A 27,448-nucleotide genomic window follows, 5' to 3' on the forward strand; every position below is an offset into this window, starting at 1 on the left:
GCATGATCTTCTCATCTCGCGCCATGCTCCCGCGACCTGTAGCATGCTTAATTCAAAATACTTGACTATGCTTCTTCTAGAAATTTGAATCCATTAATGTCCCACAGCTGCGGTTAGGTTGGTGGATCTTTAGTTGCCAACCTACTCCTTGCTGACACTTTGGTGGAGAGTGCGACATCTGTCTTTCCAGAAAATGTCCTGTTCCTGGTGACACGTTTTGCAGAATGTTGTCAATTTCCTTGGAGTGGCATGAGCGAGATGCTACATCTTGTTTGCATAGTAATCTGAGAAGAAATTGAAGGCTTGTGTGTACACTCACTCTCTTCTCCCCCACCCCTCTGCCTTCCTGTTCTTTTTCTCAAATTCTGTTGGTGCCCTTATGAAAAAGTCAAAATACTGTTCTGCTGCATGGATACGTTCCGGTAATTAATCTACTTGGTAACTGATATTTCTTCTCGCATAAATGAAAACGAATGTGGCATGGGGAATCTTTGATCCACCAAATGGCAAACCTAAAATACAGTTACTGTAGAGAAACGGAAGAAAACGTTTTAGAGCTTGATAGGCAACACCAGTAATAAAAATGAGAGATTTGCAACATAACTATTAACTAAACAAGGGCATTTGCCTAGCACAGCTGTATAAAGCTTGAAATATGTTATTGGAAAAAAGTCTTTTCACAAAGCAAATCCCGACTTTCACAGCATTACATGTGTAAAGTGCCAGTAAAAAAAAGTAAACCAAATTGGTTCAAAATGAGCATATTTGTTCAAATTAGTGTGACCCAACCGCCAACACCCTTGACAAGTTCTGGCGTGAGGGCAGGCCACCTCCCAGCCCCGTCTTCTTTTTGTCTTACTGCACAAAATACCCAGACTCATTTAAAAGTGGAAAAGGTCGCTTTAATGTGACAGGCCAAAGCTTACAATCAAATGCTTAACTGGCTCCATGGCCTAACAAACTAAATAAATATTTTAACCACCAATTAAATAAATTAAACATTTTCATTTTCATTTTCCCCCAACAATTAAATAATTAAATAACCCAATTCCTCCCTAATGATCCCTTGGATCCTACCGTCTCCTTGCCCCTTTTCCAGGCGTCCCGCTTTCTCCCAGGGGCCATGCCCCTCCAGGCTCAATACCTGTTCCCCCGGGGTGACCTGCTTGTGCAAACAGCGCCACCCCATCCTTTCCCGTGTCATTCCCCCATTGTGCTTCCCTCCCCCCACATCAAAAGGGGCCATGCCCCCGGCACCAGAAAAACCCTCCCCCGAGGAGTTCTTTCTGCCCCACCCCCCCAAACTTTTCTACCTCAAACTTTTTACCCAGTCTCCCAGCCCAGAACCTAAGAAGAGCCACACCCGTATCCCTCACCAGATCATTTTCCCCAGCACAACTAATCCCCCCCATCTGTAGGCCCATAGCTTTCCCTCACCCCAGCCGACATAGGAAGCAACTAATCCCAGCCCAGCCCCCCAAACCCGGACATCTTACCACAACATCTTTATAGTTGCACACCAGTTGCCTGCCAACAACCCTTTTCTCAGCTTCTTTCCCCGCCCACTTAACCCTAGAATGTCCCAAAAAACAGATTTTTGACATCTGACCGGACCTCCTAGAAGCATATGAAAAAGAAATTACCAAATCACTTACAAATCAACAACATCCTAATAAATGCAACACTCTTGCTACCTACTGAAAAAAATCTATAAAGACATTCCGTTTGCCCCGGTCCCTGACATACCCTTTGTATCTCCCTTACTCCCAGCGTCCCAACCTTTTCACCTGCTCCTCTTAATAGCCCAGCCTGCTACTTTCAGATGCTGCACCCCTCCTGAATGAATGAGTTCCAACCTCCTAACCTTTCCCACACCACTAGTAACACCTCCTCAGTACCCTATCCTCTCTGGCCATCTCCTTAACCTTCTCCGGAAACACCTCAGGTCTTCTCCTACCGTCCCCCAATATTTCGCCCCTTTCCCTAACCTTTATACAATACACCTAAACCCACTTAGACCCCCTCTTTCCTCTAAACTATTGCCCCCCTGCTTTCCATTACCCCCCACCTTCCATAACCTTATTAGTATTGGCCCTGCGTTGCCCCCACGTGCACCCCCGTCCATGCAGGCCCTTTGCTTTATTGCTCCCCCGCCACTGCACCAGGGGCCAAACCTGCACCCCCGTCCATGCAGTCCCTTCCTTATCACTAATTTTCAAGATCCTCGCGTCCATTACCACCTGTTTCCCACCTGCACCAGGGGCCCTAGTGCACCCCCGTCCATGCAGGCCCCTTTTCTTCCTTACTCCTCTCCACCGCTGCACCAGGGGCCAAACCTGTGCCCCCGTCCATGCAGTCCATTCCACATAAATTCCTCTTCCAGCACCTTGCTTCGTTGCTCCACTTCTTTCCCCCAGCTGCACCAGGGGCCCTAGTGCACCCCCGTCCATGCAGACCCAGCTCATCACTTCCCCTAGCTGCACCAGAGGTGCTCCCGCACCTCCGTCCATGCAGCCTGAAGCTTACTCACCTTGTCGTGCGGCAAGCGTGAGAGCTTCGCCACCGTCGTCCATGCCCTCTAAACGACGGCCACCGCCCCTTAACAATTTCCACATTTACATCCCCCCTGCGGCCCTCCCCTACCTACGCTTCTTCCTCCTCACCCTTCTCCTAACCCCTTTAAGTCACCCCCAAAAACCTTTCATCAAACCATGTGCCCCCCCTCCTTTTACGCTAAACTGAGCCCGAACTACCAGCACACCCCAATTTACCTGGCATGCGGTCCTTCCCCCCCACCTCCTTGCCCCGCTCCTCGCCCTGCCCCACTGTCCCCTGCCTGAAAACAATCTGTAACTGGATGCCGACCCGCACACTTGCTGCACTCGTGTTTAAATTTGCACATCCACCTCGTGCAGCCTTCTTTATTGAACGCCCAACATGCTGTCGAGGGCTGTCCTCCGCCTCCTTCCCCCGCCCCCTCATGGGCGGGGCGACCAAGAAAGGGCCGGTAAGGCACAGGCAGCCCACTTGCTGTGTGCAATGTCGGGGCAGGCCTCGTTGGAGCCATCCATTGCAGCCAAAGATCCATGTCTATCTCCCCCCAGACCGCCTGACTGTCCTCCGCCATTCTCGCTCTGAATTCCTCATCATAGCGTACCCAGGCAAAACCCCCAAAACTCGTGAAAGCCTTCCTAATTACGTCCATATATTTAAGCAGGGCCACACAACGCTCCGGGAATTTTTCACAGTACACACTGGCATAAATGCTAAAAGCCGACGTCCAATTCTCAATAGTCACCGGGACCCTTGGGCGTGAAGCCAGTTCCCTCTCTTCCTCCTTAGACCCCTCCTTTGCTCTCACTTCCCTATGGAGCAATTTAAAGACCTCCACAAATTCCCCCGCCTGAATCTTCTCCCTGGTCGCTGCCATCAAGTGCGCCCCCAATGGTTTTGTTATCCCCATGTATGGCAATTTTTTCTCCTTTCTTTTCACTTCACACTCCTTATCTTTTCCGGCTTGCACTTCGAGCACCAATGGCTCCACCACCTTGCCCGTTTGGACCTTCACTGAGCAAATGCTCTTCTCCACCCCCGCGGCTCCAATGGCCTGCACCCCAACTTCCTCCCTTACACTTCGCAGTCCAGACCCTTCATCCCCTGTCCCCCTTCTTGCGACCCTTCTCTGCCATGCAGATGACCATTTCCTTTCCCGTTCACCTCTTTCCACACCTGCCGCCTGTGGTCTGGCGTCCACACCGATGCTCCTCTTCTCCTTTCTTAGAGGGCTCCTACTGCGGGGACAAAACATGTCAGCACACTCACCCAGCCAATCGTTTCCCTGACCCCTTCCTCCCCGTCCACCCTGCACTTCCCCTTCCATATCCCACCTCAAGCTTCTTCTCTCCTCCCCCTTTTCCCTTTCCGCCCCATAATCTTCCACTTCCCATTGCCCCACATATTCCTCCCATCCAACTTCATCACCCCTTAAATACCATTGCGGATGCGAGCTCATGCCCGAATTGAGTTGATGATCTTCTTCCGAGCCCGGGGCGTCCGCCCCGCCACTCCTTTGACGTCTTCTCGGCGGGGATGTGGAAACCCCTGCCTGGTCCTCTTCTCTCGGGCGAGGCGTTCCGTCCTCCACCCTGGAATCCTCATTGCTAGGGGCTGTGCTGCGCCCTCTAGGCTCTCCTTGCGCTGACCGAGGAGGGGCCGTACTGAAACCCTCTACCTCCACCTGACTAGTGGGGGCTGCGCAGCGCCCTCTGCCCTCCCTCCTCCTACCCAGGGGTGCCGTTCCGCGCCCCCTTCTAACCTCCTCAAAGGACGGTGACCTCTCCCTCCATCTCCCCTCTGCACTCTTCTGCAGGTATTTACCCCCTTCTCCCCTTTGCCCTGTCACCCCCCTCTGCGCCCCTTCACTGGCTCCACTCTGATTCCTTTGAGCCACCTCCATCTGAGAGTTCCTACCTACCCTAGAACTAATACTCACTCCCTCCCTCCCTGGCTGCCCACCCGAAATCAATTCTCCCTCTGACACTCTCCTATCTAACTCCTTCCTCAATTTCTTGCCCCTGGTTTCCCACACCTCCCCTCTCCCCGCCGATGGGGTGCAAGCCACCACTGCCGCGAGAGCCCCATCTGCCGCTGCTCTACGCTGCGGCCTACCACCACTTGTCTCCTCCTCCCCCGTGACCTCTCCACCAGTGCCCTCCCCCACTGCCCCCCCCAACTGGGCCCTAGATGCCCTACTAATTATTTCCAAGGCCTCCCTCAGAGCCTTAGCATCCACCAGACCCTTCTTGCTGGCTCCCTGGCCCACCATACTGCACTACTAATCTGGTTGTGCACTACAATATATGTAGCCACTTGAAAAAATTTTCCTAGCTAACCTAAGCCCCCGAGCCAAAATTACCCGTGTACCTATACCCAATCGAACAGCTAGCCTTGAACCTAGTAAATCAGCCCTTCACCACACCCCACGTTAATATGAATTCCCCAATAGAATGCTCCAAATTATTATTAACTAATAAACAATTTCTCCTTTTTTTTAAATTTTTTTTTTTATACTTGCCCCCTAAAATTACAGGCCAACCCCCTAACCCCAGACCTGGCAATAAGGTGGCACCAGCCACAGAAAACCCCCCCCAAAAACCAGAGGCCCAACTAACAGGGGCCGATATGCGCCAGTGTCACACTGCCCCCTAGCGGCGTGTAAGCCCAACCGCCTACAAACAACAAATGGACGCGGCCCCTTTAAAGGGAGCACACTGCCCCCTCTGGCACACGACGGCCACCGCGCGCAGCCTTCCTCCCTCAAAGCCGAAACCACACGGGACCGGGAGCTCCCCTCGACAAATGACCTGTGCGCGGGAAGGCACAGAAACAAATACCCGCTGATCCCACCCCCACTCCCAACGGCCCGCATTCCCCTGCACCGTGCCGAAACCCCCCCCACCCACTCCTTGCAGCACCGGGCGAAAATGCCGCGTCACGCTGCCGTGCCTGGAAGAACAAAACCCCTACGCCCACACACAGACCACGGGAACCAGCGCCTGACAAGTAAGAGGGGGTACCTTATCTACGGTACCCCCGGCTATAACACAATTGAAATTTATTTATTTTTTTTTTTTTTTTAACTAACTACGACTAACCTCCCCCAACTTCTAAAACCCTGTCCCTCTCACCTACGCTAACCTGCCGCCGAAGGCCCAGCTCCTCAGGGAAGGCTCGGGAGCAGGCGACAGGACTGATACAATCATCAAGTCCTAACCGTCGCCTGCCTCCCGAACCTTCCCTGAGCCCTTAAATACCCCCCCCCAGGAGGCGCTCTGCCCCCACGGCCACTCGCTGGCCATGTGCAGCGCCAAAAACTCCCCGGGGGGAAACGCTTTGCGTTCCCCCCGGGGCCCCCCTTCCAGTGGCGGCTGGTGAGTTTGAAAGCTGGTGGGGCGTAAATTTCCCAGGGCGAATATAGACGCGAGCGCGCGCAGCGCGCGAGCCCACCCCCCCCAAGGGGGGTGCGGGGGGGTTCTCCCCCCGCGAAAATTTTGGAAAAATGGCCTACAAAATGTGCAATTTACTGTCCAAAAAACCCACCGAAATATGAAAAAAGCATTCGGTTTTACATATTAATGGTGGTACACTATTCTTACGTGTGCAAGTGTGATGGTGTATTTTACAGCAGCTTGTACTGGGAATAGCTGGTACTATGGTGTATGCATAAATAAATTCATTATATAGTCAGTAATGATGGAAACATGTTTGTCATGCTGTTACTGGCATTCACATGCGTTCATCCTCTTACTAAGGTGGGATTTGAGGCATTTTCTGAAAGGGGGAAACTAAGCTAAAATATGACTTTAGTTTTTAACCACTTAATTAATGCGACATATTTGTCCTACCTCTAATGGCTGTCTGCCTCGCTGAGTTGCCATTGCGTCAGTTGCTCAAAGTTGCAACACGTGGAATGCACAGGTCTCAGAAATGGCACATACATATTGCATGGAGAAAAATGCAACAGAAATAGTTTACTATGTTGAGTGCTTTATTATCAACCAACAACCATAACATCAAAACATACTTCACATTTCTCACTGTTCTGTCAAATAGATCACTGCAACCTTAAACAAAATCCTAACATATATAAGGCCATTGAAACAAAGAATTCAAGGTAACCCACAAAATAACTGCAAATAGCTCGTTTGTAACAGAACATTCACTGGTCAATCATTTTGAAAGTTTGTACACAAATTGTGCACGTCTATTTTTCAGAGAGGCAAATTTATCAATAGTCCGTGTATTGAAGTCAGGGATCTCTTGAATTAGTTGTTTTTCCATGGACAGCATGGCCAAAGCATTCAGACGATCCTCAGTCATTGTGTTTCTCAAGAATGTTTTAATTCGCTTCAGGGTGGAGAAACAGCGCTCAGACTCAGCTGTTGTCATGGGTGTAGTAATCAGAATTTTTAATAACTGCATTGTCTCACTAAATGCTTCTTCGAGATTGTTTTCAACGAACAATTTTAATAAAGAAATTGCCCCACTTGAACTACAGAATTCTGGTCTCTCATAAACAATTGAAAGCTCAGTGCGCAGTCTTTCCTTGTTTAACATGGGGTACGCTTGGACAGTTGCATTCAGTGCTTCATTGGGAAAAGACTGTCCATGTGTTTGAAATAGGTCACTCTGCAACAATTTGGCCCCCTCCAAGTGGTTAGTAAATGCAAAGCGTTCTTGGGCTTGTGTAACTATAATATCACATACTTCTTTAGCCAAACGATTCAAAGTGTTCATATTTGCATTGCGACCTGAAAAAGTTGCCTCTGATGGAAATTTAGCTTCCAGATTGTCAGTGCTTTCACGTACTCTGCCAATGCACTTGATAAAAGTTTCAGTAGCTTTCTGCACATACACAGAGTCAATGTCTCGCTTCTGAAGCTGGTTATATAAAATGTCGACATGGGGCATTATGTCATTGAACAAAAAAAGGAAGAAAAGGAACTCCTTCTCTTTCAGAGTTCGAATGAATCCCTGGGCCTCATGCACAGTAACCCCCTCAAAATCAGTCCGTCTTTCAATAATTTTCTCAAAGCATGTACGGAGTGCTTCCCTGTGCCGATATATGGCTTCCACTACCCGAATATGGTAGCTCCAGCGAGTGCGAGATGGTTTTGGAAGTCTGGAATCTGAAACCTCATCTAGAACTGCGGTTCTTTTTGGAGAACGAGAAAAAAATGTACAGAAGCCAGAGATATCCAAAAAGAAAACTCGAGCTTGTGAGATATTTGAAACAGCCTGTTCAATGATGAGGTTAAGCTGGTGTGCATAGCAATGTACATAATGTGCATTTGGATACACTTCAGCTACTTTCTTTTGGACTCCACCAGACACCCCCCTCATTACACTCGCACCATCATATGTTTGCGCAATTACTTTTTTTTTGTGGCAATCTTCAGGGAATACTTTGTCCAATTTTTCCATTATGGCAGTAGCAATGGTCTGCGCACTAGAGTCTTTCAGATCAGAGAATCCATAAAACCTTTCAACAATTCTGTATCGTTCATCAATGTAGCGATAGACTAGCACAGACTGAGTCTTAGTGGAAATATCAGTTGTATCGTCTGCCTGAATAGCCACATAATCAGTGCATTTTAACTGCTCTACAATGATCTCTCTGGTGACCGTGAGCATGCAGTCCAGCAGTTCATTCTGAATTGTTTTTGAAGTGCCCTTGAATACTGTTGCATTTTTTAAGTGTAGTTCCATTGCACTGTCTATGCTGGATACAAAATCCACCAGGCCTCTAAACACACCAGGATTTAAAGAGTCTTCAGTTTCATCATGGCCACGTAAAGCCAATTCAAACGCACCACAAAAACGCACACAGTCTATTAACTTTGACAAGATGTATCGGTTTTTATCCACATCCTCATTATGCCTCATCACGCTCCGGCGATAGGCATCATCCAACTGTGTTGCAATGTTCACACTTCCCAACATGCGCAGCTGTAATATATTCTCAATATGAGATTTGCACGATTCATGTCTCTTGGTTTTTTCTGACAAATGCTTTAAGTCAGTGACTCCGGTTTTTGTCCAGGCCGTTTCACCTCCAAACAGCAGGCAAGGGAAGCAGAACAAAGACCGCTTAGCAATGCTACCAGTGAGCCATGTCTTCTTTTCATACCACACCATGGAAAATGTGCGTGTGTAAGCCTTTCCCCTATCTTTTGCGGACTGTTCAATTTTTACATCTGGCCGATCAGGCCCTAGTCTTTTCACCTCCAGTTTTTCACTGTGTGCGAGTCCGGAAAATGGTTTTGAGAGTAATTGGTCCACTGAATTCATTTTCAGCAACAGTGACACCTGTTAATAAGCAAAATGATTATGTACATGTATATGTAGATGGGATCATGTAGTCATTGTTAGGTATGCTCTTCAATAACACATAAGTATAATTAGTCGGTACTAGACACAGATAGCGTCTGCAATTATACACAACTCTGCTGTACTTATCATCGACCAGTACAGTTGAGTATAATTGCTGATGTTATCTATGCATGCGTTAACACACATGCCCATTAGCAAATGTGACACCAGCCACACAGTACATATTGCAGCTTGTTTGGCAAATGAGTACTTATGGAAGAAATGAGGCAAGTTTGTTCTGTTAATACTGTTCTAAAAAAAACATTGTTTAGAATGTAGGGAGATTTTTCTGACTGCATGACACAACCCCAACCCCTCCCAAGCACTGTGGGAGCAACGGTGAAGATTAGAAAGAAGGTATTCTGATGTTTGAAAGACTGTGGGATTTTACAGCAGTAAAACATATTACTGTATACCATTCAACTGGATGATACCAGGACATCATGAGGTAAGTGGGAACCACCACCCAATCCTATCCTTCGAAAAACAGTTTCCAAATGGACAGGTTTGCTTCCGTTGAACCATAAGCAGGCCTTTTTGCATTATATGTATGACTTTCGATTTTCACATGCCACCCTCTCAGCTAGTCATAGATGCCATTCTGTAGTCTGTACTGTTCATCAGATTTTCCCCCACCTCATTGATCCCCACAAACATGGGCTTCTTTTCACATTTTTTTTAACCAAGATAGCTGTGTGCCTTCTTTACTACAGATGAACACAAACAGAGTTAGAGTGCCCTGAGCACCAAACCCTACAAAAGACTCATGCTAGCTCACCTCGTTCTGGAGAATGGTCACTGCAATGAACTCCTTCGCAGGCTATGGGAAATCCAAATCCCGGAAGGTGCACTGTGGAGGTTGAAGTCTGATGTTTTTAGTTGCACAATTGCCCTGGACTGGTTGGATTTGTTCATGTAAGGTGTTGCTGATGGTCTGTAAAGAGAAAGCGAGAGACTGATCTGAGAAAGGGCAACATAGGCTTAGAGCAGTATTAAAATGGTTTTCACACATGAAGGAGAGAGAGTTAACTGCTTGTAACATTGAAACTGCACCAGAATAATCATTAGTACAATGTGTAAAGAAAGTACCAGCAACTACCACCATGTGCCAGTCATCAGTTGTATAACGCTGCAATATATACATTTTTGTAATGTTTTCGTTCTGGGGCTTTAAAAGTGTGCTTTGCGGAGCTCACATTACAAAATTAATTTGCTGCAGCCCTTCAGGCACCCGATTTATAAGCACTCTGCGTGTCCTTCGCTGAAGTCCTGTTAAAAACAGCATTGGCAAAGCCACTGAGATCCTGTTCAACACAAGCATTGACAAAGCCAATATTTTGGCCTTGTGCATACGGTGCAAGCTTCTGCCAGGCACTGCTATTAGATCATGATGTCCAGGAACTTGCACCATGTTTCTGCTTCTAGAACAACGGGTAGTTAATTCTGCTACAGCTGTGTCTGGCAAGTGGCACTGTGCCTGGCAAGTGTAGCTGTGCTACAGCTGTGCCTGGCCACAACAAGGAATGAAGGGATGAAGGTAGACAGATCAAGCAAGCACAACACAAGGCAGTGAGCCGAGGTCAAAGGGGAAGGTGGGTAAACAGCAAGAAGAAGAAGCACAGGCTGACAGTTAATTACACATGCACATTTAAACCCAGGAATGAAAAGAATATGTTGCTATTTGTGAAGACTGCAGACTGCCAACATGGGGGCAGTTGCTCAGGGCCCCTCTGAGGCTCAAGGCCCCTTTCATTTGAAAGGTTTGAAATGCCCTGACGCCGTCCCTGCTTTTGATGCTACCGCAGCTCCTCACTGCGGCTCCCACCCGGGCTTCCGCCTGAGGACTTGTTGGGATTTTAAAAGGCTTGAGAACTTTAATGATTAATAGTGTGCCGTGCCATCATGAGATATAAACCCTTCAGATGGTTTCCGAACAGGCTAAATCTATTAAACATACACCCGCGGGCTGTTTTTAATGAAATGGCTGTGCAAGTTCACTGCCATGCGCTGCGCAGCTAATGGCTGCACGAGGAAGCCTTGCAACAGTCAGGCTGCCGTGCGCCAAGCTAATGAGCACAAGACACCAGCAAGCTTCTAGTAAGACCGTTTTTCGGGGGTCTTTCGTTTTTAAACATAACATCTTTAGTGATTATGGAATGAACACACAGATGACATCACACGGATAATGACTGGTGCTGCGACCAGAATACCCCATGCGAGGTCATGTAAGCTATTTGCTAGCACTTTAAAATGGTAATGGCCAATTCCAGGGAAGGACAGAGGCATGATATGATATTTTATTTATAGCGCGCCTGTTTTCCTTTAGGGAAGAGTGTTGATTGTGCTAATTAATTTACCCAGTTCTCATAGTGCTTACCATGTTTCCCTGTTCTGTGTTGTTCATGAATAAAGCAAACAAACAGTAGGCAGTATTGTTTTGAATAGTACTACTTGCCATATACTTTTTTTGGGTGTTAGTTATACGCACTCAGAAGAGTAAAAACAAGTGTTGCGATAATGGAATATATACATGACTGACAAAGAAACAAGTGACATGTTTTAAATAATTGATATAAATGAAATCATATCCGAAACAGGTCAATTTCTCAAGCACTTAAAGATACATGCCTGACTCGGCGTGCCCGATTCTGTAATACGGTCACTGTGTCTACCAGTTTATGAGTGTGCCAGCCACTGCCAGACCATCCATGCGTTAAATTGTATTGCGCACTTCTCACTCTACAAGTTGAGGCTCCAGCCAAGTGGAGTCTCACTATCGTTTGTAAAAGAGGACTGAATGAGGGGAGATGGTAGCACGACGACCCTTCCCCATCCCAAAAATACATCCCAGGGGCAAACCAGGCTGATCTGAGGTGCTGGGGTCTCCTGAGGCTTGAGTTCAGCCCTTTCTACCCAGGCCAGGTGTCCAGTGGCTGCCTAGGATAGCACTGGTGGCTAAGCCAGGGTACACCTCCTAGGAGAGGAGTCCCACAGCAGACGACGTGCAGTGCAGCCAGGCCTGCCTACTTTTAGAAAAAAAATCCCTGAGTGAGCTGTATGCCCATATCCACACAAGACTCCGCCCAGTCACACGAGGCTCTGCCAAAGTGTCAAAAGGATAAACTGCGTAGAAAACTGCATCAAATGAAACCACCCTCAAAAAAACTCATTTACCATTTCGACAGGGACCTTTTGCACCTGGAAAACCTTGCACTATTCCAGATAGAGGCATTTTTGCTCACATGTGCAGGCAGGTCTTCTCAGCTGAAGGGAAAGGGACCTCCAAACATCATTTTGAAATTTGCGCCCAGACACCATTCCATTCAGAGACGGCCTTCCAGCCTCTTTAAGTTGATTCTGGGAATATACCCTAGTTTCCCTGTTATAACTACAAGACTACTACGGGTCCCAGAATGCAGTTCTGTCATTTCACACTGGCATGCATCTTGTTATGCAGGACGAAAAAAAAATATGCAATGCCTCATAAAGGGTAAAAACATTGTTTTCATGTCAACCATGCAGACAAGGCACAAACTAGTATGGATTGTTAGTCTGGTATTTACTTTAGCATAGATGCAGATTATGGGGCTTTTAAATGCTAAGCAGCCCATCCCAATGAGCTGTGGCTTCACAGAGAAATTGACCATTCCCATTCACTTTTCTGCTAATGCCTTTAATAAGAAGTGCCAAGTGGGTTACTTAAAAGAAACAGAATGAGGGGAAAATGCCCGCAGCCTGGATAGTCCTGCTGAGACATCTAACATTTTATCACGCCCTTGATCAGCGCTTCCCTGGCAGGAACAAATACAGGTAACCCTTTAGAAAATGATTGACAATTTTAAAAACACCCTTTTTTAGGGGTGCAGGTGCGGCAAGTGCCGCCATAGCCGCTTCAATGTTGACTGCGCCAGCCCATCTGAATCCCTTAGCCGCAGCAATTCTGAGCCTGGTCACTGGTGTGATAAAACAGAGACTCCACACTCTTCCCAGAGAAGAGCGTGAAAACCCTGAGTCTGCGGGCTAAACTCAGAGGTTAGGCAGGTATGAGTGCAACTGTATGCAGGCTTAAAGTACTGCCAAGTTAATTTCATCCTTATTTTTCAAATAAGCACCGCTGATGGTACTGATTATGAAGGGGTGCAATCAGCGAGGCTGCGTGTGTGAAGAGCATGACTGATCATGGCTGATGGAGTGACGAGCGAGCGTGCGCACTCTGGAGGGTATACATAGGTTATGTATACCCTCCAGAGTGCGCACGCTCGCTCGTCACTCCATCAGCCAGATAGGCATGTCTGATGGACCATGCGCCGGGGCCCGGAGTGGTCGCGGCTGAGTTGCACTCATGTATTGCAAACGATGCACACACACATTGTACAATCAGCCATGCGTAGCGTGCACACACCCAGCCACACTGAGGTACGAGCAAGGCTATGCAGTCAGTGTGGCTGCTGGGTGTGTGCACGCTACGCATGGCTGATTGTACAATGTGTATGCATCGTTTGCAATACATGAGTGCAACTCAGCCGCAACCACTCCGGGCCCCGGCGCATCTGCTAATTGTGCCGTTTTATTTTCGGCATTTTTCGATTTCGTTTACCTGGTCCGTGCGTGGCCCAAGGGCCTTGCCTTGGGCCACGCCGGATCGGGACGCAAGGGCCAGGGCAGGCAGGCGTGCACTGCTGCTGCACTGCTGCAGCTGCCCATACAGCGGCCCGCGACCACTCCGCATCTGCTATTGTGCCGTTTTATATTTTCGGCATTTTTCAACAAAAAATGCCGAAAATATAAAACGGCACAAGTCACCAGCAGGGAGAGCCCTGGCAGAGCCTCTCCCTGCCAGGGCTCTCCCGGGTGACTTGTGCCGTTTTATATTTTCGGCATTTTTTGTTGAAAAATGCCGAAAATATAAAACGGCACAATAGCAGATGCGGAGTGGTCGCGGGCCGCTGTATGGGCAGCTGCAGCACTGCAGTGCAGCAGCAGTGCACGCCTGCCTGCCCTGGGCCTTGCGTCCCGATCCGGCGTGGCCCAAGGCAAGGCCCTTGGGCCACGCACGGACCAGGGGTAAACAAAAGTAGGCTAGGCCCAGGCCGCAGGCGGCCCCCGCCGAGCTGACTGCCGTCAACTTGGGGCGAGCCTTGTGTAGCGGGCGGCCCGCTTCTAGTACTGTCTCGCCCCAAGCTGACGGCAGTCAGCTCGGCACTGCAACACTGAACAACGTGTAGGCCCTGGCCTACACATCGTTCAGTGTGGGGTTGGGCCCTGGCCCTGGCCGTGTGGTGGACCACATAGTTTGGGCTCGGGGAGGGGAGTGTAATAATGTAAGTAACACTCCCGTCCCCGGGCCCAGAGAAGAAAGGGTACTTACCGGTCCGCAGCGGCGCCTGGTCACTGGGTGGGGCAGCAGCACACTTGTGTTGTTGATGGCTGGAAAGAAAGAACTGAAGTCAACAAACAGGGTGTGAAGGCGCGCAGGCGCGCGCACGCACACACCCTGCATAGATACAGTAATCTCATTGGCTGTTTGTCAGCCAATGACATTACTGTATCGATGGCAGGGGAGGGGAACTGCGCTGTTTGCGCACATTTCATACTGGCGGGGCCACCCCTGAAGCGCCCCGCCAGGCTTCTAATTAAAGGGGCTACGTAGAGTGCGTGGAGCTACGAGCTCCACGCCTCTACTATAGAAAAAAAATTACTAAATTGGGACGCGCCCCGCGGTCCCACTGTGAATGCCGGGCAGGCCTATTTCCTTGCCACAGCGCCCCCACGCTGTTGGCAAAGGAAATGCAGCAGCACTAAAGCTAAAAGAGATTCAATCAGAGAAGTTCTCTGACTGAATCTCTTTTAGCTTCTCTCTTTTTTTGGGGGGGGCGGCGCCCGGCCGCCCTATCATAGCAGCCGCCACTGCCCCCTTCCCATATTGATGGCGACTCCTATGCCGCAGAGAGGAGCTGTGGCGCAATAGAAGCAGGACGCTGGCAGCAGGATCGCGTCGAGCCCCAACCCCAGGTTGCCGGAGCACTAGCAGGAAGCACAGAAAGGGGACTGCATAGCAGGGCTGCGCATAAAACCCCAGGATGCTGCGAATGCAGCTTCACCAGCGCAGAATCCCGAGGGAACGTGGCTCCAGCAGGCAGCGTCTGCTGGAGTATGCAGGGGGAAACGGCCACTAGCCCCCCAGGGAGTTGTTTTTATTTATTTTAATCAAGGCCTTCGTGAGGTTATATTTTTGAGGTGCACCACTAGCCCACCAGGGAATATATAAATATTTAACTAACAGTGGCCTCTAGGTAGGCCATCCACTAACTCACTGGTTTTTTATTATAATTAAAAAAGGGCCCTCGAAGAGGGGAACAGTTGTCCCTTGTGGAGCAACCCAGACATGTTGGAAGAAGGGGGCGCGGCTTACTGAGCCCTGTGTAGCTTCCCAAGCCACCCACCACTGCCACACCACCTGAGGGAAGGAAAGTGATTTGCTAAGGTAAGTGGCCAATCCTTTGAGGGGGTGCGTTTTTAGAGTAATTGTGTGTGCATAGTTTGGGGTGGGTTAGTTGGGTGAGGACAAGAGGTGGTGGAGGAGGTCCGAGAGAACAGAGGAGGTTAGATGACCTGTTTGGTTGGGAAAGGAAGCATGAGTTATAGCACCCCCATTGGCGTTCCCATAGGGTTCCCTGTCCTAGTGGTGGACAGTACCCCATCCAGATTGGAGATCCGGAGACACTGCACGAGTACAAAGAGAAGTGTAGCTGGCAGAACAGGTATGTAGGGTATGACTCGGTTGATCCTCACCCTTGTTAAACAAGGCAACAATGCAAGTGCACAACAGGGCAATCTGTGCTTGTAAATGAGTGATCACTAAGTGTACTTGCAATACCTATAGAAGTATGGCCGGAGTGCATATGGGGAACCAATGCAAACCATACGTGTCTCAGTAGGTTGGGCCAGGCAGGAGGTAACCCTCAGGCCCCCTTCGTAATTTTGATCTCCCACTCACCAGGAGGGCACACCCTGATGATAGAGCCTATTGTTGTCGTTATGTGAGGTAGCACAGAATGGCATATCCAGGTATGCACACTGTGCTGCGCTGCTGGGGTGTTTGGAGGCAGGCATTTCAAGCTGATGGAGAAGAGGGCTGGAGGAAATCCTGAGTCTCACAATGGGGTAAGATGGTGGCAAACTATCACCTAGCAGCAGTTCCTGTCCCTATCACCCCGTGAACAAGAAGGAAAGTAATCATTGTCAGCAATCACCAATACAAGAGAAGACCAGTACCAGAAAACCTACTCCACAAAAGTGAGGACTAAAAATTGCCTTGAAGACCAAACAAATAAATACAGCAGATGGATTGATATGTATAAATTCACTATTTGAACTTAAAAACTCAATAATTTGTGAAAGTGATCCCTTGAAGATGACCCTACAAAGTGTGGCTCTTGATGAAGACTATGGAGCAAATAGCACCTGGTAGTAGAACAAGCTTGAGCAGAGCAAATGTCTACAAAAGAAAGATTTAAGGAGGGGGTCAGCTACAGATACATTTTGGACATTTATTGTCCTCAACTAAATTTGTTTCCTTTTTTACATTTAAATAATTGCACATTTGAAAGTAATGTATGAAAGAGTAGAATTGTTTTCATTATTTAGTATGCTCACTATATAGAAATTACTTTGGTCTGCATACTTTTAATCTGATACCTAGTTCCTAAAATCTCTAAGAGCTATCATCAGGCAATTTGCCTTGCAAAATATACCTTTTATAGACAGAAGGTAGAGGGTGCTCTGAATCAGCTTAAGGCTCACTTGTGCGGTCGTTGTCATCCAAAACTGACATGCTTCGCAGGTGTAACTGAAACTTGGTCTCTTTGTGATGCTCTGTCAGGCTTTTTTATTACAAATCTCAGCAATATACGTGACCAGATCCGTTTGTCTGGCCAGAGTACTGATCGTCTTGACCAGTTGAGCCCCCGCCCCCTCTCCCCGTGGCATCCTCTGAGTTGTGGTTCACTTTCCCTTTCTTCTCTTTTGATGATATATTTTTGGAGCTACTAAGTGTCTTAAATCTGCTTTTCCCTTGGATATTAATCCTTTAGGGACTTTTCAGGAAAGTGGCCTGCAAATTGCCCATTGGATAACTCATGCGGTTAATCTTTCCTGTTCATCAGGCCTTATTCCAGTGGAATTAAAGCAGTCTCTTGTCATTCTAATCTTAAGAAAAGCCTTCTCTTGACCCTGCTCTTGCTAACTTCCGTCCCATCTTCCTTCTCCCCTTTATGAAACTACTGGAATCACTGATCATTCCTCGGCTTACTTCTTTTCTGGAATACTCCAAGTTCCTGGATCCTTTCCAGTCTGGCGTGCACCCTGGTCGAGGCACGCAGAGCGTGCTTGTCTCAGTATTGGATGACCTTACTCAATTGGCAGACGAGGGGGGTAGTTGTGGTGCTGATTCAGCGGCCTTTGATATAGTGTACCACTCCGTGCTGCTGAACCGCCTCACCCTGACCGGCCTGTCAGGACAAGACTTTACCTGGTTTGTAACCTTCTTGATGGACAGGAACTAGATTCTTTTTCATCTCCTTCCATTTTGCTTTCTTGCGGGGTCCCCAGGGCTCTTCCTCCTTTTAACATTTACATCCAGCCCCTTACTCTGCTCATCCACTCCCATGGCTTCCGCTGCTATTCCTATGCTGATGACACTCAAGTAATCATCAGGCTTGACTTGGCTCATCCCGGCCCAGTGTCTCGGCTTAGGAGTAACCTGGCAGCGGTGGGTAGTTGGATGAGTAGGAATTGACTTAAGTTGAATGGAGACCAGACAGGTACTGGTAGTTGGCCCTCCCCACGGTCCGTGCTCTGGCTTTCCCACCTCTTCCCCAGCCTGGTCCTTGGTCTACTTTCCTTCAGCACTAGGTCCTTGTCCATCACCAGTGTTTGGGGTAAAAAAAAATAGATTTCAAGTTCTCAGCGTCTTTGTCCACCGCAGCCCAGGTAAACTCTGTTTGTAAGACTGCCTATTTCCATCTCGGGGTCCTTCGAACAGCTTTTTCTTTTCTCCCTATCCATCTGCGTGCCCTTGTGGTTGCTTCTCTAATTTTGAGCTGCCTGGATTACTGCAATTCCCTATTTCTTGCCCAGCTTTCTCTTTTTCACTGTTTGCAGTTGCTTCAGAACCCAGCGGCCCGTATTGCTACCGATACCCCCTATGGCTCCCACATCTCGCCAGTTCTCTGTGCGCTCCACTGGCTGCCGGGCCAAAAACGCATCATGTTCAAATCTCCCTGTATTGTCCACCAGGCCTCCTGTGGCCAAGGAGCAGAATACCTACAGTAGAAGTTCCAACCCTATGTGCTGGCACAGTCTCTCCATTCCCAAGATGCTCGTCTACTTCCTGTTCCTCGTTTCCATCTTAATTGGATGGGTGGTCGCTCCTTCTCTGCGGCCAAGCTATGGAATTTGCTTCTGTACTCTCTTCGAGCCATGAAGGCCATCTTGCCTTCCGTCGTGCTCTGAAAACATACCTGTTTTAGGTTGCTTACCACCCCTGTTGTATTCTCCATTGCCAAGATGCCTCTGGTGTACGTGCTTTTTATAAAAACGATAACATAACGATAACATAAAATACATGGAGTGTTGTTGCCCTGTATTTATTTAAAGGTTTTTTTTTAAATGTGCCTCAAATCTGAAGGCATCACCTGAGCAGTGAAGGTGGGTTTGATTTGAGCACCTATGCCTCACTGTTTTTCCTTCTTGAAAGCATTGTCCAGATTTTAGGGATTTAAATAGATAGGTAGATAAGTTATCTGTAGCAATGGTTGCGGTTTAGCGGATTATTCTCCCAGGGGCGGGGCAATGTGGGTCTGGTCTAGGCAGCAGGCAATGCAAGGAACTTCCACTTTGTATTTGTATGGACTGGACAGGCTGTCTGAAGAAGCCAGTGGTGAACTGTCTGCCGTGATGAGTCTGGGGTATTCGTCACTTCTCCTCAAGGGGGGCGGGGGGGCTTGGGAGGTCATCCCTATGGGTCTGGGCAAGTGAGAATTTACTGTGATTGGCTCCCAGCTAGGGGACAAGAATTCCTGTTCCCACAGGGAACTTCTTAGGCCAACCACCATATCTATATAGTGGCTTGCAACTTGACTTTTTGTCACATGGCTAATTCACTGTTGGTCAAGGACTTAGAAGCAGATCTGACATATTAATTTAGGGGGAAGCAGAGTTTCCATCATGTGGATCACCATGGCTGCCAGTGGTTGCTCTGTAGAACAATTCAGTGTTTTGGGTGACAGCGGATTAACTGTGTTTCTCCCGCGTGAGCCAATACTCTGGGATGCATGATTCTCTCTACTGACGGTTCAGTGTTTGCCAGAAACTGAGCCAAAATGTTCTCTTTTGCTCATTAAGAAGGTCCCAAACTGAATAACAAACTACTGGAAGAGTTGCTGGCCGTTAAACGTGATGCCTCCTGCTACCAGAAAGCCTGCCCATATGGGAGGCTCTCAGTTAGGTTTACTCTATTCATAGGGGAATGCAAAGGTCCTTTGCAAGGGGTGTGAGGTTGGCATCATGGAAGGAGACACAGACAACATATTCAATGTAACAAAAATACTTGTATTAACTTAAATATCAGGATGGTGTAAGATCTAACATGCCCTGTGCTAAGGTGGGATGTCCCTTCCTGAAGAAACTAAGGATAGTCTGTGTCGGTAAGTTCAACTTTGTCTGTGTCCAAAACCTATGCTTGGCCTCGCAGCTAACATCAAAACAATGTGTAGGGATGGCGACCATAACTTAAACAGTGTTCCAAAAGTGAAGTTCTGAGCTTTTTCAGTTGATGCTTATTCCTCAGCCTCTCTTGCCCAAATATAAACAAGTTCACCACACTGTTCAAGTTACCTTCTCTTGGGTTTAATGTAATCTAGTTCCACACCTTTTCAAATGTCCGGATGTCCTTCCCCAATTTCAATACATTTCCATGGCAACATGTCTCTGGGGGGTTCCCTTCCCCAAGTTCAATATCAAAAGATGTTACATAAAGAAGCATCTTGAAGCTTTTCCAACAATTCTTCACAGCTCAGGGTTCCTTTCCCCAAGTCTTATATGCATCAATAATAGTTTTTGACACAGTACTAGGTTTCCTTGTCAGCATGTAGGGGTTCTCTGGTCTTGGTGCAATTGTTGGGCCACACGATCCACCCATTACAGGTCGCGCAACCAGGAACCTTTTTAGTTTTCGTTTTAGTGGTTTGATGTTCGGCAAACCAATGGTTTCTCAAAGGCAGCTTCAAAACCAAACAGTTTCTCAGACTTGACTTCAACTCTGCAGTTAGTCCTTTGTTTGTTTTAGTTTCCTAATTTGTTTCAGTACACGATTAAACATTTGCAGGTTCACTGTTTGTATTCAATTTGTTATTCAAGTTTAGCAGGTTTGCTATTTCATTCAGTTTGTTCAAGTTTAGTAGATTTGCCGCTTTCATTAAGTTGGGTATTCAATATTAATAAGTTTGATGTTTTCGTTCAGTTTGGTATTCAATATAAACAGGTTTGCTGTTTTCGTTCAGTTTGATATTCAATATAACAAGGTTTACTACTTTGCGCGCCCTTGGCCTTTCATTCATTTAACTTCATAGTTCAATTTGAAATTGAAATATCTACTCCCTTGCACTGTTTACAACCTTTGCAGACCGCCTGGAGTGCCTCGGTATCTGGGTAATTTCCCCAGTACTCACCAGTTGTAGGTGTCTTCCTTCTGCAGTCCTTGCTACTTTCCTCTGGATTCAGCAAGCCTCGCTCGTGTGGTGACTGCTCGGTTGGCGTAAGCGGCTTCAATGACTCTGCGAGGCCGGACCCAGTGTCCCTGGCGTTGGTGCCTCGCCGCTGCTCCTTTTTCTCCCACTTACTCAGACGACTTCGTTCTGCAGACAGTAGGCTTCCCTTGGTTTGGGAATGTTGGCCGGTGTCGCATCTTATTCTCGGGTTCCACCACGGCTGCCTCTGGATTCCATTGGTGTAATGCTGATCTCGGTCCAAGTTCCCCTGGTCTCTCTCTTTGCCTCCTTCATGGCTTTGCCTTTTATACACCTGTGGTCCTTCAATGGCTACAGGTGTATTCCATCATTCAATTCTGCCTGACTCTGATAAAGAGAACATGCATGACCTTCATACCTTGCATGCTTCTTCTTAGTCCCAGTACATAACTGGTGAAAGTGAATGGTGTTCATTACTCTTAGTTGCTTCTTCCTCGTATCAGTACTAGAGTGGTGAGAGTGAGTTGTGTTTATTACTCTCAACTGTCTTTCTCATTTCAGTACTGTCAGATGTTCCATAAGAAGAAAGAAGGGGAGTTGACCTACAATAACCCATAAAGGTCGGGAGACGGCGAGGTTGGTTGTCATTAGCATAAGGGGGATACCATGTCTCACCTGAGGGCATCCCACTCCTAATCCCCAAGAACCCTCCACCCAGGCGATCCTTCCTCGCTTGTACACCCCCAGCTTCAGGCTCCAAAAGCAATGGCCTTTCCCTGGCCACCTGCCTAGAGGATCCCAGGGGGAGTAGGAGTGAGAATACCCTTGGGAAGGGGATGTGTTATATGGCCAACTAGCGCATTGGGGTACAAACATGGAATATGATCCCCATTTGCTTCTATTAATGCCATACATGTGGAAGGGGAATGCTTGGGAATTCCCCCATGTTGACCTTAATTTACGGTGGGCGTCCCCAGAGCGGCTTTGATCCTGTACAAAGGCATCACCAATGCTACTTTTACATAGTTGCTATGATTTGTTTACTTATATGGAGTGCTCTTCTACCATGTATATACTCCCAGGTTGTGGAGTTTAGGACCACTAAAGAGTAGAAATACTTGGGCACAACCAGGCTTTTCAGTGTTTGTGAAAGGGCGTGTAGTTCTAGCTGAAGCAAATGAAAAGGGGACCAGTCTTGCTTGCTGGAGTGAGAAGGTGCAGCCCCAGCGTTTTTGCTAAACACAGGATTCCTGGGGAGGTACATAGACCTGGGGAGGGTTTTAAGTGGGGTAAGAAATCGAGGGGGGTGCTCATTTTGGGGGTGGATTGTGGGATGGGCGTGGATTTAAAAATGTACACAAACCATAGTAAGGTACGCAAACATTTTATATATATTTGTATGCGTAACTTACTATGGTTTGTGTAGTATGCAAGCCATCTTTTATAAACATAGACATATGTAACATAAAAGACTACACTAACCATAGTAAGGTATGCACATAAATATATAAATGCTTACATTTATATATTTGTTTGCGTGCCTTACTATGGTTTGTGTACTTCAAGTTGGTTTGAAAAGTACAGAAACCATAGTAAGGTACGCACACAAATATATAGCGTTTATATATTTGTGTGCGTACCCTATGGTTTGTGTACTTTCCAAGCCATCTTTGTTAAACATGTCAAGGTTTTTAAAAGATGGCTTGAAAAAGTGAACTTTTCAAGCAATCTTTTATAAACCTTGAAGTATGTCGGAGTCCCCGGGTTCGATGAGGCTTAAAGACGCCTTGGTGACCTGGGGAAACAAAGGCACAGTAATTTCCTCTGGTGACCCCTCACGCGAGAGGTCACCATAGGAAGTTACAGTGACTGACAGAAGTGCCAGCCATCTACAGCGATGCTTTGGGCTGGCTGACACTTCTGTCAGTTTGCCTGACCTAATGGCGGGCGCATCTTCCGACACGGCTGCGGCCTCAACGGGATAATGCATTACACCAATGTTGTGGTGGGACTGGGGGGCCCCGGCTCGGCCCCACTTTTGGGAGACTGCCGGGGCCCGTCCCTGGCAGACACCGGACCACTTAATGCACTGGACCTGGGTCAGATACCGTTAATGACTTTACTCTCTATCGAATGAAAAAGTGGACCGTGTCGGGTTTAGAATACTTATTTTAAAGCATTCCATATCAAATGGTAAGTATGTACTGTTGAGAAATACGTACAGTTACGCAAACGCACACGGGTCGTCGGAAGTTGGAACACGTGTGTGAAAAATCTGTCCCTGGTTTTTCTCAACAGCACACGCACTTGTTATGTCGGCCCCAAGCAAGCGGTGTTTCGTTTGCACCCACATCGCACCCACATCGATGAGCAGAGCCCTTGCCTCAGTTACACTTCGTATACTCGAATCCGAGCAGGCATGGCACAAAGCCAGGAACATGCCCGCCACTATAATTGTAAAGTTTAAGTAGCGACAGTTGGTTCTTTCAAGAACGCTCTTTTTTTGTATTTTCCCTGCATCCCTTCCTCTATAAGTGGGCCCTTATCTTACGCTCTGTCTGAGTAATCTGAACTGCACAGTAGCCGCATTGACTGCGAGCGGCCGCATTCAGGCAGGCTTGTTCTTTGTTCTTGATTTTATTTTTGCTAGAGAGGCTTTGCGCACGTGCTTTGAACTTTTTTTTTATTTTTTTTGTGTTTAGATTTATTTTTTCCAGTGCAAGCATCCACCACGCTGTCCTCGGCTGATCTTTAACATCTTTCACTCCCAAAAAAAGAAAATGCCATCCAATAAGTGCTGTGCTTTTTCTCCCTCACACTGGGGCACAGTGTTCACCCTATGCTGGTGCTAATTTATTTATCATACTAAATGATTTAATTCCCCACGGTATTCTTATTATGAAGTGCATCTGCCACGTCTCCTTGAATTGAAGAGTAGGTTTCTTTCAAGGTTTTCAGCAGTCTTTCTTCCACTGTTGAGCATTGTTGCCTTTTTTTGTCTCTTCCTGCTTCAGTTCCATTTAGAAATTGCCTATTTGTGTATGAGAAAGTGGCCCAAGACTCCATGTACAACTCTGATAGGTAAGCGTGGGCACACACACACACACACACACGTCCATAGACAACAATGGCTTGCCTGTTGGAAGAGCCCAATCTATTTTTCATTTTGGAAATCGGCCTTTTTTTCTTGAGATTCTGTGTAATTTACTAGTTGGATGGTCTACCGTGGAAAGACCAAAAAATGGAAGAAAGACTCATGTTCTTTGGAGAGCCGTCGTTTGGGGGTTGTTAGGCCTCTCAGACTGCTTCCAAGTATGGCAAACAATGGTCCAGGGCAGGCTGCAAAAATTAAAGTTGCAAGCTACTAGCCAGTCCTAAAAAATCCCTCGCCACCTCAATGCTGTTCATAAATCATGGAACTTTTTTTTTCCATTCTGAGTTGTATTGGTTTAAACATAGAATGGCATTGCAACATCTATTGAAAATCCAAGAACAGTGACCTCTGAATCAGAATTGCTCAATGACGGAGCAGCCTAGGCAAAAAGTATTCGTAATTGGCTTCAAGTCCAAATCCACCCACATGGGGATGTGAGGGCATTAAAGGTTGTCCTCCATTCCGAGAGCCAATCCTGTAATGTATGTTTATCTATAAATGTATAAAATATTTGTATTGTATTATATCCTTCTGTAAAACTGTACACATTGTCCTTCATTGTCACACTGCAATACTGCAATATAATGTACAAGCAACCTGTAACCAAGCTTTGAATAACCATGCTGCTCATGCGCCCTCATACCCTCGGGTCTGGTGCGCAATACAAATGAATAAACTAAACTAAACTAAGCAATCCGCTTTCCTCGGAATGAATATCTGCAGGGAAATGTAAAGGAGGTTCCCAAGTAGGGACTTCGAACATGGGTACGGTACCGTCACAATAGAGGTGTCACGGGGACCCAGCTCTGCACAACTGTCGTGTAATCCGAATTCATCCAAACCCTTCTAAGAAGGGCTCCCTCACTGCTCTGAACCATTTCGAGGCTCCTCTGCACTTCTAGATGGCTTTCTGTTTCTGACCGATTCAGAAATTCAGTTATCCAGTTTTCAATGTTTAGGCCCATTGGCAACTTCCATAAACTAATACTTGGCAAACCTGGCCCCCTGAGCGCCTGGTCTAGCATGCTTTGTCTATTTGCATATCGCCTTCTCAGCTCCAGGAACAAAGATGGAAGCTTTCCTAGGGACCAGTTTTTAGTGGTGTCATTCAAAACCTATTTCTCATCAGGGTTAACCTGGGCAAACTTCTTAATTGTCATCGTAACTTGGGCTTGTCTAGAGATCTGGTTCATTTTTGTTAAACCGAACCAGTTCCACTTCATAGAAATGCACTGATTAAATTGAGTTTTCAATTGGGGGGCTATTCTTGGTATTGCAGTTGGAACGGTCCACACGGTAAACGGGCATTTTAGAGGTATCAAATGGGGTTGTATCACTACTAGCAACAAATTATTTGTATAATATTTGAACTTAAAGTTGGTATTTTATGCTCTGAACGTTCCTTTGAGACCCTTGTTTTAATAAACGGACCCCATGGTGTTAGTCAAGCTTCAGATTGTGGCAATTATGAAGATGTTATTTATATTGTGCTTTGGCGAGATCCTTGTGCATAGAACATATTTTCATACAATTATCACCCACCTGAAATTAGTACTCATTTATCGACCTCAGAAGGATGAAAGGCTGAGTTGGCCTTGCCGGGAATCGAACCTCCGGCCTGCAGATCACACACACAAATTTCTGCAGCGAGCGCTCAATTTGCTGAGCTATCTTACTGGCAAAGCTTTGGGGAGTGATGCTAAGGTTTGGGTTACAAAATAGAAAATGGGGGCTGGCTTGTCAGAGGAGTGCCCACATTGTCTGACCCACACATCTGCTCAGAACGGTTCCTGCCCTACCTGTCACTGCAGTGTTGGGTGTACTTTTCACTAAATGGAAGATTACAAGGTGATGGCTGTATCTTTACCGCTCCACCTTCATCCTGGAATTTGGGGACAAAAATAGAATGTATCGAGCACTCTCACTTTCAAATAATTCTTTAGTATCTTCGAACATTTTTAACACTTCAAAATGTAAAAAATATTAGTTTTAAAATAATCATTTTCCACTCCATTTTTGCTAAACAAAGTTAATGGTGCATCTCATCTCCTCTCTCAATCTCAAATTGCCATTTAAGACTGGGGGCCAGTGTTTTGGATGAGGAACCACCTCACGTTATGACTTTTGATTGCTAGTTCCATATATAAACGGGGGTTTGTGTTCATTTGGGAGAAGAGCAACTGCACATTTTTTTACTATTTAAATTAGTGCCAAGAACTTTTCCAAAAAAAATAGCAAGTAATACTTCCACTTCAAAATGTAAGTAAAATTCGTTTTTATGCAGTAAAAAAAAAAAAAAATTGGCAATTAGATTTTTGGGGGTCTTTTTTGGCAAAGGCAGATTGGCTTGGACTCTGCTTCAGTGAGACGTTCACTGCGTCGTGAAGACCCTAAAAAGCAAGCAGGCCCTCTACAAGAGATACACCTAAGGCATCAACATGGATCTAAACCACCAAGCTTCACTACAGCATGTGTGGAACGATTCCAGAAAATATGAAGTATTTGATCTGACAACCGTTTATTGAATTCGCACACATAAAGAAAAGTGCATTTGCCCTCTTCTTGTTAGTGGACCCAATTCATTGTGAAAACGGAATAAGGAACCAGCGTCCCCCAGACAACTTTACCCCCACAGCACACCGAGGTGCTTGGGGTATCTAAGATGGCCGCCACTGTTGCAGCAGTAACGAACAACAAGGCTCTGCCTCCACCAGGCACCACTTCCCATTGGCTGCCTTCCTCGTCAAATGGTTTGCCCCATCTGGTCGACCTGCGCAGCCGACCCAGAGCAAAGTCCAGGAGCTAAGGTCTCTCACAGTCTCTGCTAATCTCTGCCTGCAATGCTCATATGATCCACCCCTACCCTGAGCACTACCAACAAGATTGTCCATGGTCCCAAATACAGCTCAGCAGCTGACCCTCAAGTCATGCCTGCAGCCTCTCGATAAGGCCACCTTGCCCCTGCCCGTGTCCCTTCATCCTCCAGTGCTCTAGGCGCATCTCGATCCTGCCCTATCCCACTTCCTGATGCCGGCCCACCCCCAGTCCCTCCCATTGCAGCGCCAGCTGCTTACCTATGTCCAGGGTCTCACACTCCAGCGGCTCAACACAAACGAGCACCGGCCATTGCCCAGCACCCTCGCCCGAGCACTCCAGCCGCCTCAATACTCTCTCCACAGCACCACCCTGGCCCCTGCCCACTTCAAGAAGCCTAGCCCCCCCAAGCAACCCAGGCCGCTTTGAACAGCGGCAGCCCCCAACCGAGCACCACCGAGCACCAATCCATTCAAAGCCCATCATTGCCAGCTCGGTTGCCCACCTGCTTCCATTATTGTAGCAGCCTTGACTCGCCCATCCTTCCCGCGGCTTAATCGCAATTACTCATTGAGAGCTCACACCGGACCACTTGACTACCCCTCCCTACCACAGACACTCACTAAACACAACCTACTGCTAAGATTGCGCTCCAAACTCACCCCCATAGCCAACCACACCCCAGCCAGCGCAAGCCCATCCTCCAGCATCAGAAGCACACCTTTGGAAAAATCATCTGCTCTGATCCATAAAGTAGATGCCCAAGAAAGCAGCTCCAAGCCACCAACGACAAACAAATGCC

General features: G+C 47.3%; 2 protein-coding genes across 7 annotated transcripts in view; one reads left to right on the forward strand and one right to left on the reverse strand.

Moving 5' to 3' along the window:
• PTPN13 (protein tyrosine phosphatase non-receptor type 13) overlaps window positions 1-27,448 on the forward strand; it is a 1,388,150-nt gene that overhangs the window by 116,074 nt on the left and 1,244,628 nt on the right. The window lies entirely within an intron of this gene.
• LOC138515737 (zinc finger MYM-type protein 1-like) lies at window positions 6,527-9,944 on the reverse strand. The gene is made up of 2 exons (XM_069630434.1): window positions 9,710-9,944; window positions 6,527-8,868 (listed from the first exon to the last, which is right to left on the reverse strand). Exon 2 carries the CDS (start codon window positions 8,848-8,850, stop codon window positions 6,730-6,732), a length of 2,121 nt encoding a protein of 706 aa, XP_069486535.1. The 5' UTR covers window positions 8,851-8,868; window positions 9,710-9,944; the 3' UTR covers window positions 6,527-6,729.

The sequence above is a fragment of the Ambystoma mexicanum genome, chromosome 6q (genome assembly GCF_040938575.1).
Source record: "Ambystoma mexicanum isolate Mex_15411 chromosome 6q, UKY_AmexF1_1, whole genome shotgun sequence".
Classification (NCBI taxonomy): domain Eukaryota; kingdom Metazoa; phylum Chordata; class Amphibia; order Caudata; family Ambystomatidae; genus Ambystoma; species Ambystoma mexicanum.

Coding starts and splice junctions, on each gene's coding strand:
- LOC138515737 (XM_069630434.1), bottom strand. CDS start 8,850: ATGAATTCAGTGGACCAATTACTCTCAAAACCATTTTCCGGACTCGCA.